This window comes from Catharus ustulatus, chromosome 3 (assembly GCF_009819885.2).
Source record: "Catharus ustulatus isolate bCatUst1 chromosome 3, bCatUst1.pri.v2, whole genome shotgun sequence".
Classification (NCBI taxonomy): Eukaryota; Metazoa; Chordata; class Aves; order Passeriformes; family Turdidae; genus Catharus; species Catharus ustulatus.
Window position 1 is genome coordinate 9,399,839 of NC_046223.1, and position 20,192 is coordinate 9,420,030.

Here is a 20,192-nt window from a genome sequence, read left to right on the forward strand (position 1 = left end):
AAGAGATATGTTTATCCTTTTGCACTTCTCTAATTTGGAATAGGACAGTCACCAATATGGGCTATATCTAAATAGCCACAAAAAAAAGTGTTTTTAACCTGGTTTACTTTCCATGCAGAGAAATTTGCTTAACTTCTGTAACAGAGAGATTTCTCTAGCAAAGAGAAATCTTAAATAGACAGATAATTCAGAGAAGCACTTTGAATTCATGATTTCATGGCTCCCACACTCTTATTAAGTGAGGCCTAAATTTCTCTGTATGTGGCAGGGGAGGCGATATCTGTTCACACACATTTGATATAAACAACTAAAATCTTTTAAAGTCGAGACTACCAGTAAAAAGACAGCCTTGGTCAAGAGCCATCACACAGTTATTACATTTATTCTAGTTTGGTTGGTTTTGGTTGGGTTTGGTTTTTTTGGATTATTTAAAATATAAATTTATTTTTAGCATACAATGTCTCCACTTAACAAAATCTTATCCATTTTCAATTTTCCTGATTTTGCCTTTCACTTTCTGCTTTTGCAGAGCATCCCGGCAGTGCAGATTTGCTCAACCACTGGCCTCAGCCTCTTGAGAGCCTATAAACAACCAGATACTGAAATCTGCTAAAATAAAATTAGGCAAAAAGAATTGCCTTACTTACGAAGTTTAAGATGTCACCTGCAATTCAGTCTAAAAAGAGTAGAAATCTTTTTAAAACCCTCTACCGGCTTGGCTGTGACAGATTGAAAGTGAAGCTAAGAATAGGGTTACCCTTTGCACAGGGCATGATATCACTGACTGCAACAGTACCTCACAGGAAAAGAAGCAAACGCACCCAGGCAGGTTTCATGTAACTTTTTATTAAAATAGTACTTATAAATAGCACATCCTATGAAATTACAGAGTCCAGTTTTAATTCCTGAATTTTACAGCTCGGCATTAATATTGTCACATATTTACAAATGGCGTAAAACAAGTACATTGGGATCTTTAATACAAAATAAACTTGTTTGATGGAACAAAGTATCTTAGCGTATCTATACAGAAAGCAATTTTTTTTCCAAACAAGAGCTACAATTAAAACTAGCTGCTACCCTAAACTAACTACTAACTAAATCTCCAAAACATAGAAATGGCTTCACCTTAAACTATTCCAGTAGCAATTGACCTAACATATGTTACTATCTATTATTACTATATTACATAGTATTAATTATATTACTTATATTGTATTATATTATCATATAAACATATATTACCATCGCATTATTTTCTATAATAACATAAATTACAAGAGAGATATATGTGATGGACTGCAGCTAGTTCTGTATTTTACCATTAAACAGTTGCAGCACTGGAAAACCCATAATAAAAGTTCTTATTTAAAAATTTCAGTTTCCTTTAGGAATCCAGGCGAGCTCTTTTCTTTGGAGGTGTCTCATGATCTTCATCATCTGGATAACCAAATATTTCAAATAGACCTCTCTGCCAATTAGAAATAGGTACAAAAATGAAATTCCCACTTTAAAAAAATACACACTGCACATCTGCTTTGCCCCCAAGTCAAAAGGAGTGAGCAATAAAATTCTTGCCACATTTTTCTGTAGCTTCTTGGAAGCTAGGATTCAAATAATGCTCAGCTGTAAAAGGCACAAAAGAGGTATCACTTCCTGCATTTTGTCTGCTTAAAAACACTTATTCATTCCCTAATGGAGAATAGATTCAAAAAAAGGCAATCCCATCTGTATATCACACACACAGTGCACTAGCTGGGCAGGGAAGAAAGCCAAAGAGTAGGAACAGTTCAGTCACGCAGAAATCAACCTGTGCCCACTAGATTAACCACAGACTCCAGCCCCACCCTATCCTCCTTACACTATACCCTAAACTAGTCAGGGTTTCATTCTTGGTGAAAGTAGTCAGGGATTTGGGTGAATTTATCCCTAAAGATACCCTGTACAAGGCTATTGCTAACTGTGCTGCATTACACCCAGTAAAGCCCCAGGAGGCTGCTCTGCTGTCCTACATGAGGATAGGAGCCTCCATAAAAGTTATCTCCCACCTTGGGGTCTGTCACCGCTGTGGCCAGGGCTGGATAGGAGCCATTGGAGCTTGCTAGTGGCATTGGAGCTGCCTTCTCTTCACCTTCACTGAACTGCAGATCTTCATCCACCTCTAAGCTTATTGTTTCTTTGACAAATGTCTCACCAGGCAATATGGAGGGGACACTGCAAGAGGCACAGGACAAGTGACTGAAGCTTTGCCTGATGTTTCAGACTCAGCCAGGTCATAAATGACTTTCAAAGCTTTAGAATGAAGTGACTGGGGGAAGACAATCCAGCTCCATCCCTGCTTCCACCTTCACCGTAAGCTTCACAAATACCCTGCTGATAATGAGGCAGACTAAATCCTAACTCAGAAGAACAGAGCAAGATTCTGCTCCTCATAAGCTGAGAGTTTTCTCAACGGAACATTTAATCTACTGACCACATCAGCTCTACCCCAAAAAAAGGTAGATGGGGGTTCACTCTAACCCAAGAAGTTTTCAGCAAGAGTGAAACCAAACTGCAATCCCAGCCACCTGCTTCTGCTGCTCTACGGGAAATTAAAAACCAATCAGTGGGCCTGCAGGATGGCAATCACTGGCATCCTCATTAGACAGAAACTGGGCCATACCTGTTTGGTTTCTTGTTTTGCTGGTCTTTTTCTTGCTCATATTTTGTCTTCAGTTCCTGGAATGTGTGAATGTATTTGAGAGATTCCAGTGCATCAGAGAAGTTCTCAACTATATGTGAAATAAGGAACTGAATATCCTCCTGATTAAGAACAAAACAGGGCTTCACTTTCAAATGTTCACATGCAGAAAGTCAGAAAACTTTTAACTTTATTTTGGGAAGTAGCTGATTCCTTGTCTAGAACCAGAATATTCTTGTCAAGAACTAATGGGGAGCAATCAGATTTATTCTTAGGAAAAGAGCTGAAATCTAACAAGAATTATTAAACTTCCCTTATAAATGGACAATAGACTCAGCAACGTCCCCGTTCAATTTGTGACCGTTCCATTAAAATGGATGTTTGCTATCTTGGAAATCTGCCTTTTGCCTCTTGCCCTGCAAGGTCATGGACATATCAGTGCTGAGGCTGCTGCTGAACTTACCATTCGGATGAATTCAAACAGCTCCAGCAAGGCAGAGTTGAGCAGGTTGCACCTGTTCCTGCTGTCCAACACAGCATTTACAACTGGTTCAAACAGGTTTCCCAGAGTGATGTAACGGTTATAAAGTTCATCTTTCAGGCCAATTATCCTTCTCATAAAGCGAAGAGCACCTGTGTGAAGAAAGACATTCAAGCATTCAACAGCCACATGCCAGGGCTCTCACCTTCTTGTGGAAGAATTGAAAAACTTGATGTTATCCCAAGAGGAAAATGCACCCCCTCCGAAGTGCAGAAGCAGATTTGTTGACAGGTCATCTTCCTTTCTTTTTTTGACTTTCCTGGCTATTTGAAGGTCAGCAGGAACCATGGATTTCTTTCTCAAGTCCAGCAGCAATGCATTCCAGCATGCGTGTAGTTAAACTATTAACTTCCTTGTGTTCTTTTTCCTTGTTCCCCTCCCAGAACCAGCCCTGAGTCTTTAAAGACCCTGGTTAACAGCATTTCGTTCACTCTCCACAAGGAGAACCAGATTCAGGACATTATTAGGAAAGGACACAATTTCCACTGAAATGAGGCAAGAAATCTGATTACAAAGGATCCTGTCATGGAGATTTGAAAACATCCCTGTAGACTTCAAAAGAGACAACAATCCTCCTCTCATCAGAAATTGCATTGGTCTGTGCTTACAGACAGCTGCTACCTCTTTTTTCCCCCCAAATTACTTAATTGTAGCCAATGAAACACAGCAAATGAACAGGAATTCTGAGTTCAAGTGTACATTGACATTCTTGTACCTTTCACACAGGACACACAATGCCTTTAAAAAGGAAATCACAACATTTCCATACTCACACAAGGCCAGAAATTTGTGTTTGGATTTCATCAAGACCAGTGTTCTTCTTAGGAAATCTTTGTTCATAATGTAATTCTTCATGTGATACTTGTGCTGTTCCACACAAAAAGACAGAAGCTCCAAAACTGAGGCAAGTATTTCTGCTGTTTGATAGTTATCTACAAGAGAAATTAATGCCTTAAGTTGTACAAAAAAATAAATACTGTACACTAAGCTCAGTTGCTATTGCAGTTCCTGACATATTTTTAGTCGATTTTTGTTTTACTGGATTGCTTTGGGAAGCAGGACATTGGGTCAGAACAAAACAACAAACTGTGTCTTTTTTTTGCCTTTACAGTAAATATTCTTTAAAATTAGACTAGTAAAACTATGACATTATTCTCAATATACATGAAGGAAGTGCATCTTTACAAAATAAACCATCCAGCTATGTCAGCATTCACAGCTTCAGGAAAGGGCTATGGAAATTCCTGCCCGCATAATCCCTGTCCCTGGAGGAACAGCAGCTTGCAGCAAGCCTATTTCCAGCAGGCATCACAGGTCTATTGCTGTTACCAGGAGTGTACTGCCGTTCAAAAGGGGAAAAAATTTAAATCGTCATTACCTATTTCATAACATTCTTCTGATGTAACAGCCAGAAGCGGTGCAGTAAGAACATGAATGTAACGGTCGTAGAAGATATCGAGAAATTCAAATATTTCTAAATTCTAAAACAACAATAATTTCATTAACCTCTGGCATGCACATACAACCTTTTAAATTAAAAAGCGTGGCAACAGAAGAAACAGCCTACAAAGAATTCTTCTGAGTTTTCTGGGTCTGCAGAACTGTCTTCACACAAGATAAATTTCTTTATTTTGGGAAAAACTTGTGAGACATCCAACCAACCTAGCTGTCATTAAAAGAACCTCCAGCATGGATGCAAATATATACTGGAAAAAACATCAGTGACTCAAAATGCTTGACAAAGTGTCCTTAAACCATTCTGAAATGCATGTAGTTTTGCCCAGAACAACCTGTAAACCATTTTACAGGTATTCTGGTACATTGCAATGTATTTAAATATTTCAGGATTTATCATCCAGATGGAGAGAGCTATGGTCAGACAGTTCTATGGCACTGACACATGGGACTGCATGGTTTAATACTGGCCCAATGTCCCAGACACATACCTTTCATTAGCAAAACTAGCTTATCTTTTGCTTATTTAAAGTTGCTGTTAGACCACATTCCAATCAATAAAAAACCCCTATAATTTTTTGTCCTCTGCTCACAATAACAGCAATAGAGAAAATCAGGCTTTTAAGTTTGACAGGACAATATCATGCCTTCTGCCATTCATGTTCTCTTACACTAGCTGTGGCCAGCATTTTCTCTGGATCGATCAGTGCATACAAAATCTCCATTAACTGATTGTCACCTCCAAATTCAGGGTCGGAACTACAGATTAGCTGCCTAATGACCTGAATGATGAGTTGGGTATCCTGCAAAAAAATCCAAAGAAAGAAATCACAAAAAAATTATTCACAAGAATGGAATGAGTTCCCCCTTTTCTACAATTTTCAAAAAATTAAAAATTAAAACAAAATGCAGAAATTTAGGTTTTATTTTGCTGGTTATTTTCCTGTTTGCCCTAAAACTGGTATATTCAGCAAATTCCAAACCACTTTTACTCACATTCTCACTCTGTCGGGCTTCTTGCATTACAAATTCTTGGACCATGGCTGGACTAAATTCTGCCAGATAAGACAATATATCTGTAGCAGCAGATCTAACTTGCAGATCATCCACTCCCTCACACACACAAAAAAAAAAAAAAAAAAAAAAGAGATTAACTTGTTAGAGTGAATACTGTTTGGTATTTCTTATTGCATGAACCTTCAAAGAAAAGGCAGTTGAAAACTGCAGAAGATTTTGTTACAAAACTTTTCATGAGAAACATGATAATATGGTTACAGAAAAACCACAAGGAACCAGGCAAATCCTTCAAATCCTTTCCCTACTATTTTCATCCTTTAGACAGGACACAACGCTTTCTGTGAATTTAAGAGCCCTAACTTAGGCTAGAACATTCACAACATCTTACTTTCTTGAATATCTAAGACTTTATTGATATTCCATACCTGCTGTCCACAATTTATTCATTTTGTACTAAAGGACTACAGTACAAATCAAGGTGTACAACAGTTTCAGTACCCATTTAGAGACAACAAGAATTCACACCCTTCCTTAAGAGATGTGATTTTCTCTGATTAAAAAAAACAACAATCAAGCTTCCACATGAAAAAGTTTCTTTCACCTTTTGACTATCTTGTCACAAGGACTTCACTGCCCTCAGACTTCTCCATTATGAAAAGTAAAATAGTAAGAGCAGTCAAACCAGGCTACTTCAGAGCAGAACTGTGGGCGGGTTCTGGATTCTGGACATTATCAGAAACTTCCACTCTCAGCAGAGCAAAGCTTTCCAATCAGACTTACAAAAAGGTGCTCAGCAGATTAAAAAATATTAAAAAAGGTTATATGGCTGTGGGCTTTTCTAGTTTTATTAAAACTAGTTCTAAGTCTTCACTTACCATTAACATTTCAAGAGTTGGAAGAAATCCCAACTTTGCCAAAGTTTGAAGAAATTCATCTCTTTTCTCAGGTAGCATAAAAGAAAAGGCACAGAATTCCTTGAAAAACTTTATCTGGTGCACAGGGGAAAAAAAAATTTTGTGTGTTTGAGTCAGAAAACTCTCTGAAAGGAGGAAACAGTTACAATTTGTACCCTGGGTGGTGTACTGCCTGCTTCTCCAGAAGTACTTCTAACACTGCAGACCTCTCAGAAGAGTTTCACTTTCTAATTCATCCCTCTCATTTAAAGCCATTGAGGAACTACCATGACTACTGACTTACCAATTCACATTGTTGCTCGCCAGTTGTAGCTTCATTTGTTAATTGTGCAAAAACTTCAGGCAAAAATTCCTCATCCTTCTGTGGAGCACACAAAAAGAACACAAATTATACAGTGCTTCTAGAAAGTGAAAGCATGATTTTTCTAGGATCCCACACTGTACAAAGTCAACTCTCCACACTGCATTATTTTTATCACAAAGAAGGCAAATGCTAGAGTACACATCCAGCAGGATCATTTCCAGACTTTCTGTGCAGCTGAAGCATCTCCAGGACAGCAGAGCCACAGGTAAAGCTGATCACAGGGGATAATCCCCAAAGATGATCCCTAAACTCATCTCTACAGAATATGACATTTCCTTTCCTTCTCTGCTGTGCCACCCCTATACTTTGCAGTTCTGCCCGACTCCATAGACTCCCTGTGGGATTTGCCACACCCATACCCACATTAAAAGGACAGAAAAGGACAATGCTAATTTGTTTCAGACTCCCTCACAGCACTTTGCATATAAACTTCTAGGTAAGCAACAGGTACACTTCTGATGTAAAAAGTGCTAACCAAGAGAAAACTTCGGCCCTACTGTACCGACACCATTCTTGCTACACTTTGAACATCCCAAGGAGATCAGTTTCCCTCTTTTGGATCTGCAGCATTGTGAAGCACCCTTTCAGTCCATCTCTGCGAGACCTAACAGATTACAGGTTGGCTGCAGCCAGATTCTCCTGAATCTTACTTGCAGTAAAACCAGCTGTCCCACATGCAGGCACTCTGCTTTGCCAATATGGGAAACTTTTGTGACTATTATTTGCTTTTCAGATTCACATCCTCTACTGATATGAATATTTAAGGATAATATAGGACAACACTACACTTCCTGTGAAGCATTAAATGCTTCAGACTCCAAAAGCTTGGAAACATCATCTCTCAAGTGTATTGGCACTTTCTGCCATATATATCCAACCATTTCTCTGTACCCCTTTACATGGAGCACAGGGTAATAAATGTCCCTGGAACAAAATACTGGAAGTTGCATGTTCCTTAAATACTTATACAAAAACAGCTCCAAAAGTTTGCTTGGCAACCAAAGAGCAAGACTTGATCTGTTACAGCCCATTAAAAGTGTTAAGATACTGACCTGAAATGTATCATTTTGAAAATACAAAATCCAAGGGATCAGAAAGAAGTGAAAGCATTGAAAACATTGTGCAAATGAAAGTGCCTGTGATTAACTTATATGGTGTTCACCAGCTGTAAACCATTTCCAAACTACAGCCAGAGGGATCTCTACAGATCCCATCTAAGCAACATTAAAAATCACTTACCTGCAACCCATGTAAAATCTCCTCTTTGCTGGAGCTGATAAAGGAATTGAGGTTAGAAAGAAAACCCTCTTCAAAATCCGATGGATTAGGCATTATGATGGCCTGAATATACTGTGCCCTGGATGCCTGGTGGATTTTTTGCCTGAGTTCAGGGTCTCTGGTAGGAATAACCTCCTGAAGCTTTGCTCTTTTGGTCAAGGATTCCCTGTGCCATCCTGGCTGAGCCAAACAAGGATCATACTCAAGGCATCCGACAACATCCAGAATACACTCGTCAGAAAACATCACCTCAAACAGAATGGCTTTGTCCAGGTACAGAATTCCTCTCACAATTTCAAACAGAAGATGCAAGCCTTCGGTGTTCTTTACACGCTCACAGACTTGGAAAAGCTGTAGCAGCTTTGGAATATAGCCTTCATTCCTCAAGGCCAGTGCAAGCTTTCCCTTATGGATGCGTGATAGGCAAACAGAGGTCACTAGGTCTGCAATCTCTCCAAGTCTGGAGAGTTCACAGGTAGGAAGGTCCATGAAACAACTTATTCTACCCATTTCTTTAGGTGCTCCTCTTCTGACTCAAGAAGGTCCTGGGTGACTTCAACGGAATGACACCAATACTCAAAGGGGTCAATGAGGGAAGCAAGACAGAAGGCCACTCTGCACTGTCCTTCTGCTGCTCTGCCCCTCCAGCTGCCTCAGGTGTTCTTCAGTCATTATGATGTCACCAGATCAGAGCCTGCTGATTGGTCTGTCCCTCTAACTCCCAGACTGCAGAATGCTGGGCTCATGACTGCCACGGTAGATGACCAACGGCTGTTGTTCGTTGTTGACCTTTTGGAACTTCTAGACCCCCTTCCAGTACCTTCTGAGGGCCTATAAGAAGGCTGGAGAGGGCCTCTTCCCAAGGGCAGGCAGGGAAGAGGGGGAATAGCCTTAAGCTGTTTGTATTAGATATTAGGAAGAAATGCTGGACTATAAGAGTGGTCAGGCACTGTCACAGGTTGCCCAGAGAAGTTGTGGCTGCCCCATCCCTGGAAGTTTTGAAGACCAGGCGGGATGGGGCTTTGAGATACCTGGTCTAGTAGAAGGTATCCCTGGCTATTGCAGGGGTGTTGGAACCAGATGAGCTTTTAGGTACCTTCCAAAACTGTCATCATGGAAGCATGCTTGGACACTTCCCCAACTGGAGCACTGTATCTGAGGGCTACAGGCTTTTCAGAAGCACAAGGCCAGCAAGGGAGGGTTTCAGTGTTAATGAAACTTCCCTGCCCTACCACCCAAGAGCCACTCTGGAGTCATTCTCACATCACCTCATGTGGGACCAAAGGCCTTCACAGCTATATGCTCCACTCTCACACAGTCAGACCAGGCTTCCCTATCAGCTTAACCCTGGGTTTCCCATAGCAGAGTCACAGATGTCCAGATCCTCAAAACAGTTTAATCATGATGGAGTGACTAAATAATAAAATAGCACCTCAAGCAGGTGTCTCTGAGGAGGAACCTGGAATAAAGAAACTCCTGTGCTTTTATCCCCTCACTAAGTTCATGAAGGTCTGGAGCTCATTAGCTTGTACTGCGTTTCTTGGGTGTTTGATCCCCTAGCTGCCCCACAGGTCCCTGTGCCCTTTGTAATGCAAAGGGTGGTTCATGGCCTCTTGCCTTGGGCTTGGGTTCCTGCCCTCCCAGAGTTCAACCTGCATCTTGTACTTCAGCTGCATTTCCAGTTATCTGCACTGAACATATTCTTGAACATCTATCTCACCACCATCTGCTGGGAAAGTGATACAGGTGGCTGCAAGCAACCAAGGGCATTCCTGGAATGTGTAGAGGCCAACTTCCTGATCCAGGTATTAAAGGAGCCATCCAGAGGCTGTGGATGCCCCATCCCTGAAAGTGTTGAAGGGCAGGCTGAATGGGGGCCTGAGCAACGATGTCTAGTGAGAAGCATCCCTGTTCATGGCAGAGGGGCTGGAACTGGATGATCTTTAAGGCCCCTACCCATGAAAAACCATTGTATGATCCTATTATTTGGAAGAGATATAAAAACAGCAATTACTGGAGCATGGCTCTTACCCCATGTTGGCTTGGTAATAGCAGCTGTTTTTGTCTTTTCAGCAAGTGCAAAGAATAATTTGTTTGTGCAACACCTTATTTCAACTTATGTTCAAAGTATTCTTTTCTCATCGGTTAATTTAAAGCTGCTACATGTCCCTCCATACCACATTAACTAGAAGCCACACTGGCCCTTCCAGCAATAGGATACATGCTGCTATAAAAAGAGACATAATTGATAATGTACAATCCCACTAGCCCATTACGGCTGGAAAGCCTTTTGAAATCAGATGGCAATGAACAGGTCCAGTGTTTCACAATTAAGGGTGTGTCCCAGCTTCTTCTACGCATGGTGATGCCTTAAAATGAAACAACACACCCTTTCAAGACAGTATTTCAAGATAATATTGCAAGATAATATTCAAGATAACAGAAGGTAGTATAAAAGCAGGTGTTTAATGTAGGCCTCCAGGGGCAGATATGGAAAATATCCACAAAATGCACTCCCCTGGGGTGAATACAGTTTTCTAAGTTTAGTAAATTAGCATAATTGACAAAAATAATCAGAGACAAAACTGGTTACGCAATTTCCCCCAGTTCAACCCTTCTCTGAATCCCGCCTGCCCTTTTTAGGGACTAAATGTTCTTGATGAAAATGTGTCTCAAAGTGCTGTTTTTTACTTTGGTTCCTAGGGAAAACCAAGATAGGATAGGGGCCTTGTAACCCCCAGGGCTTGGAGCTCTGGAATATATTTTCTCTCTCTGCCTAGGGAAAAAGGTAAGGAAAAGTACTGGAACTACGAATATGCTAAAAGGCTATAAATGCATGTGTAAAGAGTATAGAGAATACAGAAAAGAAAAAAGGCTAAAATCAATTTGGTATCAAATGAAAACTGCATCTAAAATAGGCATGGAATGAGTCCCGTGGAAAACAACACCAAAAATTTTGTGGAGGCCTTTAGCAAACAGGAGACCATGTGCAGGCACACGTTATGATACTTTTCTGGTCAGAATCCCTTTCACAGAGAGTTTTTACTGGAAGATCATTTATTTTTAGCAAAATAATCATGGCAGAAGTCAGTTTTGAGGAATTTCTTGTTTGTGCTTTATGCTTTGAAGCTTCTCTTCATAATTCTGATACTCTGATCCTTTTGCCTTTGAAAACACTTTTCTAAAAAAAGAGAAAGCAAGTGTTATAAATGAGAGAGATTAGAATTAAAATGTTTCAAGCCTAGTTGCATATTTTTAATTTTGATTATATGAAAATGCTCAGCTCTGGATTTTCACCTCAATTAAAACATCATAAAACAACAAAAAAATGTTTCTACCTACTTCATTAAAATATGCAGAAGTACTTTGTGGAATATGAATTGAAGGGTATTTGGTCTCGAAAGAACCAGAGTTCTGTCTTTCCATTTGTGGGGGATGAGGTATAGGGGGAAAATGATGAAAGCATTTCATGAAAAACATCAATTTGAAATGTAAAAAAAGGACTTTTAGAAAGACTGGCTAAAGTTTACAGATAATAGCTATGAAGTGGCAATTTTGAAACCAAGTATTAAGTTAGCCAGGAATAATTCCCAGTTTTCAAAATACTGGTTTTATAAAGATCAGATCAGCTCCATTCACAGAGGTGGTGGTTTGCAGGCAGCTGCTCTCGCAAGACTGGGAATGATTTATTAACTTTAAGTGAGTCACAGAGGAAAATGATTTACAAGTGTGACACTTTTCTCCACTACACTATTATTCTGGCTCTGGGTAACTCCTCCGTACAGCACTGCAGACCTGAGGACACTCCCAGGTTGGTGCAACCATGCAGACTGCCCAACACTACAGCATCTTCTTTAGTTCAAAAGGCTGTTGTCTGATGAAGACCAGTGCCAGCTTTGAGAGCCACAGGCACAGCTTGAGGCACAGAATGTTCCCAGCTTGTGCTGACAGATGTTTTGCTCACCAACTCCTTTAGTAGTTAAAGACGGATTCAGCTGGAACTGTTGGGGCATGGGGTCTGTGGTACAATTTTTGTTATCTGGTTTTCAATGAGTTTACTTTCCTTGAGTTTTCATGAAAAACATAGGTATGTTTCACATTATCAGAGTTGGCTGTTCAGAGTGTCTCAGTCCCGGTTTTGCTAAGATACCCAGGGTATCCTTCAGTGGGAACCTGATTAATCATTCAGATACCCTTGGTAATTAAGGAGCTCAGATGTCCTTGTCAGAACCTGAATCCCACTGATTGTCAGTGAAAGCTGGGACTTCTAAATGGCTTTGCTGTTTTTAAGATCAATTATGAGCTTGAAGAACCTATATACTTTGGAAAACAATAAATAAATATGAAGGATTTACACTAGCAGCGTGCCCAGATGCCCAGGCATTGGCAAAGATTGTCCCCAACAAGGAACAGCCTAGTCTTAACTGCTCCATGCTGTCTTGCAGTGATTTTATGATGATACTCTATTCACTAATTGTCTGCTCTATACCCAGAAATGGTAGCTTTAGAGTGGGTTCAGAGGTTGAGCTTGGTTGTGCAGGATTTTTTCAAAGCTTCACTCCCAGCCAGGTGTCTGTGGTTCCTTGCAGATTGGCAGACTTTGTCGCTTAGCTAGCTTGGATTTGTTAGCTTAGGCAAGAAGTTTTTTTCCCTTTCCCTGGCCTTGGAGACTTTGACAGCAAATCTTCCACAAGTTTTTTTTTTTTTAATTCTCCTGAACTGTTCGGTTTGGTTTTGGTTTGAGATCAAAGAGTTGATGGAAGAAGCAGAGGACCAGAAAGGAGCCAAGGAGCTGCTCCATCCCAGCCCCAGACCTCAAAAAAACCAAACCCACAAAAGAAAGGACAACCAAATCCACCAGCTTCATCTGGTGTGATGAGAAGACCAACATCAGAGATTCCCCAGGTTCCCACCTGTTTGGATTTTTTTCCCCCCGAGCTCCTGTGTGTACCTTTTGGGTTTTTTTTTCCTTCCATGAGGCAGAAGCCAAGTGCTATATTGTTCCTCCCCACCACATGGTTGGCTGTTGTTTTTCTCTTTCCCTGGCATTTTGAGTTTGGGGGTTCTTTTTGTTGTTTTTTTTTCTTGTTTTTTGTTTCATTTTGTTTTGTTTTTTTGTTTGTTTGTTTGTTTTTGTTGTGACAGTGTGAGTGTGTATATGGGGAGGGCAAGGTCTGACAGTTCAATATCTAGCATTTTTCCACAGTTTTTTTCCCATGTTGTGTTGGCACTCTGTTTGCCAATAAAGGGTTGGCTTTTTAAACTTTCATCCGCTAGTGTTAATATCTCATTGGCAGAAAGGGCATTGTTAGAAACTCTTTTTTTAGAGGAAACACTCAGTCTAGAGTATTTTCTCCTAAACTTGTCTCTAAACTGAGACACATGTCAGGCATCATCATGAAGAAAGATCTGCTTAGTACAATGGAGGCATTACTTTTGCAGAGCCCATTTTTTTTTTTTTTCCATTTAACCCTTAAAACACTGTTTAAATCCACATCACCACAACCCAGAGTGGAGATGCAGAGAGACAAGCATTCCTGAGCTATATAGTTCTTATATGGCTCCAGGAATTTGGAGTTATTGTCTGCAATGAGTCATTGTCTGCAATTCATGGAAAGTGGAGGATCTACAGTGTTAGCAGTAGTCCATAGGAAATGCTAACTGTAGGGATGCATTAGGAAACACCTCTCCTTCTCAAGAAGGAAAGCTTTGGTGCCTGACCCCAGTGCCCCGATCCCTAGAGCATGTGAGACCTCAAACCTTACCCTGAGAGACAAACAAGAACTGGAGTTAGGATTTTCAGCAGCCCTAGCATTTTCTACTCTGGCAGAGAACTTTTAGTTCTGTTTATGAAAAAATTATATTTCACTCAAGCACAGGTTGCAATTTAAAAGGCATTTCAGCAGCCAGCAGTCCAACTGCAAGGCATTTCCTGATCTTTCCATTCCCATGTGCCTGTTTAATGTCACAGTCTGTCCAAAATCATGGTGCTGTTGTCTTCTGGGGCATCAGCCCTGCTCCATCCACCAGACTTTAATGCATAATCAGAGAATTAAAGAAAGTAAGTGGCTTTTTCAGAGTCCATTCCCCAGTTCTTCCATGTACTAATAGCTGTGGAACTCTTCATTGGTGGAAACCGAGAGTACCATCTCCCCAGTACTACCATTACAAAGAACACACTGATACAAACAACACAGAAATATGCCACTAAAAAAATGCTAGACTCCAAGGTCAGATTTAGCTGAGCAGAGGATACTCTAGCTATTCAGTGGATAAATACTAATGTTATTTTTTTTTCTGGATCCTCTGCAACTAGATGTCAAGCAGGGCTGATCTGTCTTCTGCTGGGGTGGAGAAGTTAAAAATACAAACTCTGAATACACTCAGTATTTTTAAAGGCACCTTACAGGAAAAGCATGAAAGAGCTTTACACGTCTAGTAAATAAATACTCATAGTGTGCTTATAAGTCAGAAATAGAATTTTTCTAATTAAAATGTTTTAAATGTGTTTTAAAAACAAAATTGTTGAATTTCTCAAAGGGAAAGAAATGCAAGACCACAGAATGCACAGCTATTTCCATACTGTCTAATGAACTGCTTCCCCAGCAATGCTCAAGGGTTTTTGCTGCATGACATCAGTGGAAAGTAGAGCAGTGGAATTTATTTGGTGAAGAGAGATTAAGGACATTATGCAGGAGATAAGGAGATGTACGGCCCTTATTGCAAGAGCTCCAAATGCCCTGAGATCTGTGTGATCTGCCAGACTGGACTGAGGGCAAAATGGACCTGCCTAATCCTTGCTGACCTTGCAAGATATCCATCACAGAAACTGAAATGTTCAGCAGTCTTTGCTGTTAAAGCAAAGGAGTTAGCCTCATTCTAGGCCCTCTTAACATGATTAACAGAAGGAGGATTGCAGAGTCTAGACGTACCACCCTGAGGGACTGAGGAAGGCAGAAAAGAGTCCCTAAGCTGCCTTCAAATATCATTGCTATAATTACATTAGATATTTTTATATGTTGTCATTAGCTGTAGCACTTAGTTATATTATTATCACAATTAATGTTTATTACCCAGAATAAGAAATTCTAGAAACTCACACATTCCAGCCTCAAAAAAAAAAAATCTCTTTCATGCCCTTCTTTTTAGTCATCATGATCTGAGTCCTGTACTAGCTACAAGCATTTATACACTGAAATCCTTATTGATTAAATCTATTGGATCTAAAGTTTCTCCCTCTGAATTTTTACAAAATTATAACAAAACAAGGCTCACAGAAAAAAACACAGGAAGCAAATGTTGGGGTGAATGCCCATTCAGGTGCATTCAGGTAGAAAACCCTCTCACTCCAAATGTAATGAAATTTCAAGCACAAAAACCTGTGGCAAGGCTGGGTAAGACAAGTAAAGCTCATTATTTTGTATTAAGCCATAGTACAATCAAGTTTAGTTTCTTGCAAAAGACAGAACATGTCAAGATCCTGAACTGGTACTGAAAAATGGGTGGAAGTTACTGATATACTAGAAAGTAAAGTTAAGCAATGTGTAGAATTGCTAGAAAATTGTAGCTATCAGTTTTGCCACCAGCCTCAATTACAGTTGTTAAAAGCTTTCCTGGGTCTGCTGGGGAAGAGGTTGGAATTTTAAAAAATATTCAGTCTTGAAGCACCACTGCGTTTTATAGTCATATGGCAGAATAGCCTTTGGGTATTAAACAGATTGAAAGACTTTAAAGGTAGCATTTTTGGACAATCTGCATGTCACACTTTCTGCCTTTTGTATTTGAGTGGCACCTAGGAGCAGACTCAGGATGAAAATGCTTTAGTTTTAAAATAATCTATTTCAGCTTTACGGCTCCCTAGGAGAAGCATTGTCCTCCTTAGAAATGAAAGGGATCTTTATCAATTTATCAAATAATCAATCACTTTATCAATTAACTCTCTCTGGCTCACCGGCCAGCTGTAAGCCCTCTCCACAATTCCCCCTTTTTTTTTATTGGAACCAAGAACGCACTGCTAAAGATTTTTCAGGGCCCTTGCAAAAATCCAAGCAGACAGTGGGGGGACAAAGAAAATACCTCAATCTGCAAGGAAACCATTCAATTATTCCCATCTTCAAATTTAAAATATTCCTGTAAACTAACCCACTGCGATCTGACAAGCCCATACAATACACACTCTCAAAATCCTGGATCCATAACCATGAGCTAACAATAAAAATTACATTAAAAAGGTATATAGAAAATGAATTTTCAAATACTCTTATGGATTCCACAATCCCTTGATGATACATTTGTAGCAGAATGATACCTTCAAGTAAATCTTCCTCCACATAGGGTTACATTTTATGGCCAAAAGACCAAGTCATCTGTATAGTCACCAATTAGAACTAAGCAGCATCCACTTAACTTTACAACAGGTCACTGCTATCATAATGTGCAGCCAACCTAGTTGCTTAAGGTTTTGACTTTTAGCTACTAATTCAATACCCTTATGTAAAAGCCATACCTCTTCCCTAGGTACATTATGTTCCTCAATACTGGGGCAGTAAATGCTACATGAAGGGAAATGGTACAAGACACATTAGTCAGTACTGCCAACCTCTCTGTAGAGGAATACAAAGAACTAAAGTAAAGGTAGCATCCACCAATTTAAATTTAAGTTTTCAGCATGAGTCAATATCCCCATTTACTTTGCCCTAAGTGATTGTCTTCACAGCGTGTTCCTTAAAGGTTCATGCTTCAATCTGCCTGGTGGTCGGTGTCTCCCATGCATTCTACTTTGGTTATGGGACCATCCATCCTATTCCTTCCTATTCCTGCTTGTACTCCATGTACAGCTTAACACAGCGAGCAGCAACCCAACAAGGGCCATTGTCTGTCAAAACACAAACATATCTCTCTTCCCCATGTTATTAATTCCACTGGGCCAGTCCACATTCCAATATTTAAATCCTTAACCCATACCTTAATATCCTTATGAAAATTTGGCTGTTTAGAATTTAGAGAAGAAAAAATGATGAAATATAGGAGACAATTGAGAATCAGGTGAAAGACACAAGTTTAACACATAAACAACTTTGTCTAATCTCACTTGAGGTATGTCCCCTTGCATTCCCCCTTTCTGTTTTTAAGTCTGGTGCTTCAAAACGCTTTGAGTTTGTTCAATAATTGCTTGGCCTGTCAGGGTATGGGGGATACCAGTAGAATGATCAACACCCCAGGCACAAAAAAATCTTTGTGGTTTCTATGAAACATATGCTGGACCATTATCTGCTTTTGTATGCAAGACAACACCTAAAATAGAAAAAGCATGACAAAAATGATGAATAGCATCCCAAGCTGCTTCACCTGCAAATGCTGATGCAACTACGGCATAAGAAAAAGTATCAACTGTAACATGAATGTACTTTAAATGACCAAATTCAGTCATTTTTGTAAAATCAATTTGCCATTTTGGAGTAGACCCCTGGGGTTAGTACTATAATATTGTGAAATATGAGTCATATGACAATCAGGACAAGAAGAAATAATTGATTTTTTTCCCCTGAAAAGGAATATCCCTGGTTAAAGTCAAAATAGGGTGAGAAGGCAAACAAGATGTTATTTGGTCTGTAAAATAAGACAAAGCAGATTGCAATTCATGATGATTTCAAAAACCCCATTCAAAAGACCATTGTTCTACAGGTATCACAATAATTACAGGCCTAAAATCTCAGGACAATGTCTGCAACCTATGCTGATGATGTCTGTAAAAAGGTTCATAAAGTCCTAGAACTGTTTTCCAGAATCTGAAAGATAAAAATGTCCACTCCAAAAGATGCAGTTTATCTTCCTACTCATCATTCCATTAAGACAATATTCCACATGGTATTTCATGATCTTTTTAAGAGAAATAATTGCACTCCAACAGAAAGAACTATCCTGTTAAATTTGCACGTCAAAGCTAGTTCAATTTCTTCTATAGCCTTTTCTGCCACAGCACCTCTTATCCGTAAAAGAAGTAGATCATGACAGTAATTAAAATAAAAGTTGCATTTGATGATTAATTATCCCTAAATATGACTTAATCCAACCTATTGCACCAACCAATTTCTATACATCAGTAATAGTTTTAACATCAATGTCTAATTTGACAAGTTAAGACACAATCCAAGTATTGGTTATTATCAACCCCAAATATTTCCAAGGCATCTGTTTCTGTACTTTCTCCGGGGCAATATTAAGTCAAAAGTTCCCAAATTTGTAACAACGCATTATTCGAGAGCTGACAATTGTTCATTTTCGAATTCCCACAAGATATCATCCATATAATGATAGCAATAGCAACTGCTAAACTGTTCTCAAATCTTGATAAGGTCTCTGCCACAAACCATTGACAAATACAGTAATTTCACGATTACAAGCTGCACTGACTATAAGCTGCATCGCCGGGCGTTGGCAAACATTTCGTTCTTTGTCCGTACACAAGCTGCACCCAATTATAAGCCGCTCTGTCGTTCACAGGGAGGACCAGCGTGCAACAAATTTGCCAAATAGTAACAGAATCGTGGGATGGCGGGGTTTACTGTCTCGGCTCGGGCCATGAGGGCTCAGGGCTGCCGATGGGGCCGGGTGGCCCAGCTCAGTGCTGCCGCTTGGCGGGGCCGCTCAGGGCCGGCCGCCGCTACTGCTGGGCTTGCTCGCCCCAGCCCGGCACTGTGCTGTGGTGGCAGGGGGGCACGGAGCCCGCTGGCATCCATGGTGGTGGTGGGAGGTGGGGATGGAGCCCGCTGGCACCCACAGCGGCGGCGGCAGGAGGGGATGGGAGCCCCCCGCCTCCCCCTGAGCCGCGGGGCCAGCAGGAGGGAGCCCCCCGCTTCCCCTGGGCTGCACTGCCTGAAGGAGCGAGTTCCTCCACCTCCCCCCACCCTGTGCTGCCAGCACGGAGCTGGACTCCACCCACTGCGCAACAGAGTAACCAAATTGTAACAATCACACAGTCTCAGGTTTTACTGACAGGTGCTCGACTCGGCACCTCGGTTTGCATTTCCGGGGTTGGAAATGTCAGAAAATTATTCACATATTAGCCGCTCTTGAGTGTAAGCCGCATTTCCGGGGTGGGAGCAAAATTTTAGTGAAAACGGTGGGGCTTGTAATCGTGAAATTACTGTAGCTGGAGAACTTTACATTCCCTGGGGTAAAACTTCACACTGGTATCTTTGTTAGGTTCCTCATGATTTAAAGAAGGCACAGTAAAAACAAATTTTTCTTCATCTTGTTCAGCCAATGGAATAGTAAAAAAGCAATCTTTTAAATCAATGATGATTATTTTCCATCCCTGTGGAATCATTGTGGGTGTTGGAATACCTGTTTGTAAAGCTCCCATTGTGGCCATCACAGTCTCCATTTTCCTGATTTCTTTTTTATCACAAAAACAGGGGTATTCCATTGGTTGAATGCTTCTTCAATATGTCCAGCTTGCAGCTGTTCTGCTACTAAATTTTGCAGGGGAGTAAGCTTTTCAATAGGGAGGGGCCACTGATCAATCCAGACATGTTTATCTTTAACCATGTCAAGGTCACAACTGGACGCTTAAGGCCCTGCATCACAGTAGCCCTGGCAAAAAGCTCATGGTGACTTTTATACCCCATTGAGATAAACAATCTCATCCCCATAAATTATATAGGGCAGTGGTGACATAAAGCCTAATGTGAGCTTGTTGGCTTTCAGGATATTTCACATTAATCACAATAGCAAATAGACCACCTACAGTTGCACCACCCAACCCTATGACTCCAAAATCTGCTCGAGTGAGGGGCCACGATGAAGGCCAAAAAAGATGTGAAATGATAGTCACATCTGCTCCTGTGTCAATCAAACCTGTGATAATTATGGTCCCTTGGCTGTGATAATGTACTGTTCCTCCAAACAAAATCAAAATCTGTCATTTTGAGTCCAAAATAC

The 20,192-nt window shown here is 40.4% G+C and overlaps 1 protein-coding gene across 1 annotated transcript in view; it reads right to left on the minus strand.

Moving 5' to 3' along the window:
* Positions 1–1,387: 1,387 nt before the first annotated feature.
* Positions 1,388–20,192, minus strand: part of LOC116994791 (serine/threonine-protein phosphatase 4 regulatory subunit 3B-like) — a 37,068-nt gene continuing 18,263 nt past the window's right edge. The window contains 12 exon segments of the mRNA XM_033056730.1: positions 1,388–1,471; positions 2,013–2,214; positions 2,663–2,802; positions 3,144–3,313; positions 3,995–4,153; positions 4,600–4,702; positions 5,348–5,479; positions 5,673–5,789; positions 6,569–6,682; positions 6,891–6,968; positions 8,211–8,764; positions 8,767–8,824. Coding sequence (XP_032912621.1) covers positions 1,388–1,471; positions 2,013–2,214; positions 2,663–2,802; positions 3,144–3,313; positions 3,995–4,153; positions 4,600–4,702; positions 5,348–5,479; positions 5,673–5,789; positions 6,569–6,682; positions 6,891–6,968; positions 8,211–8,764; positions 8,767–8,824 — 1,911 coding nt within the window.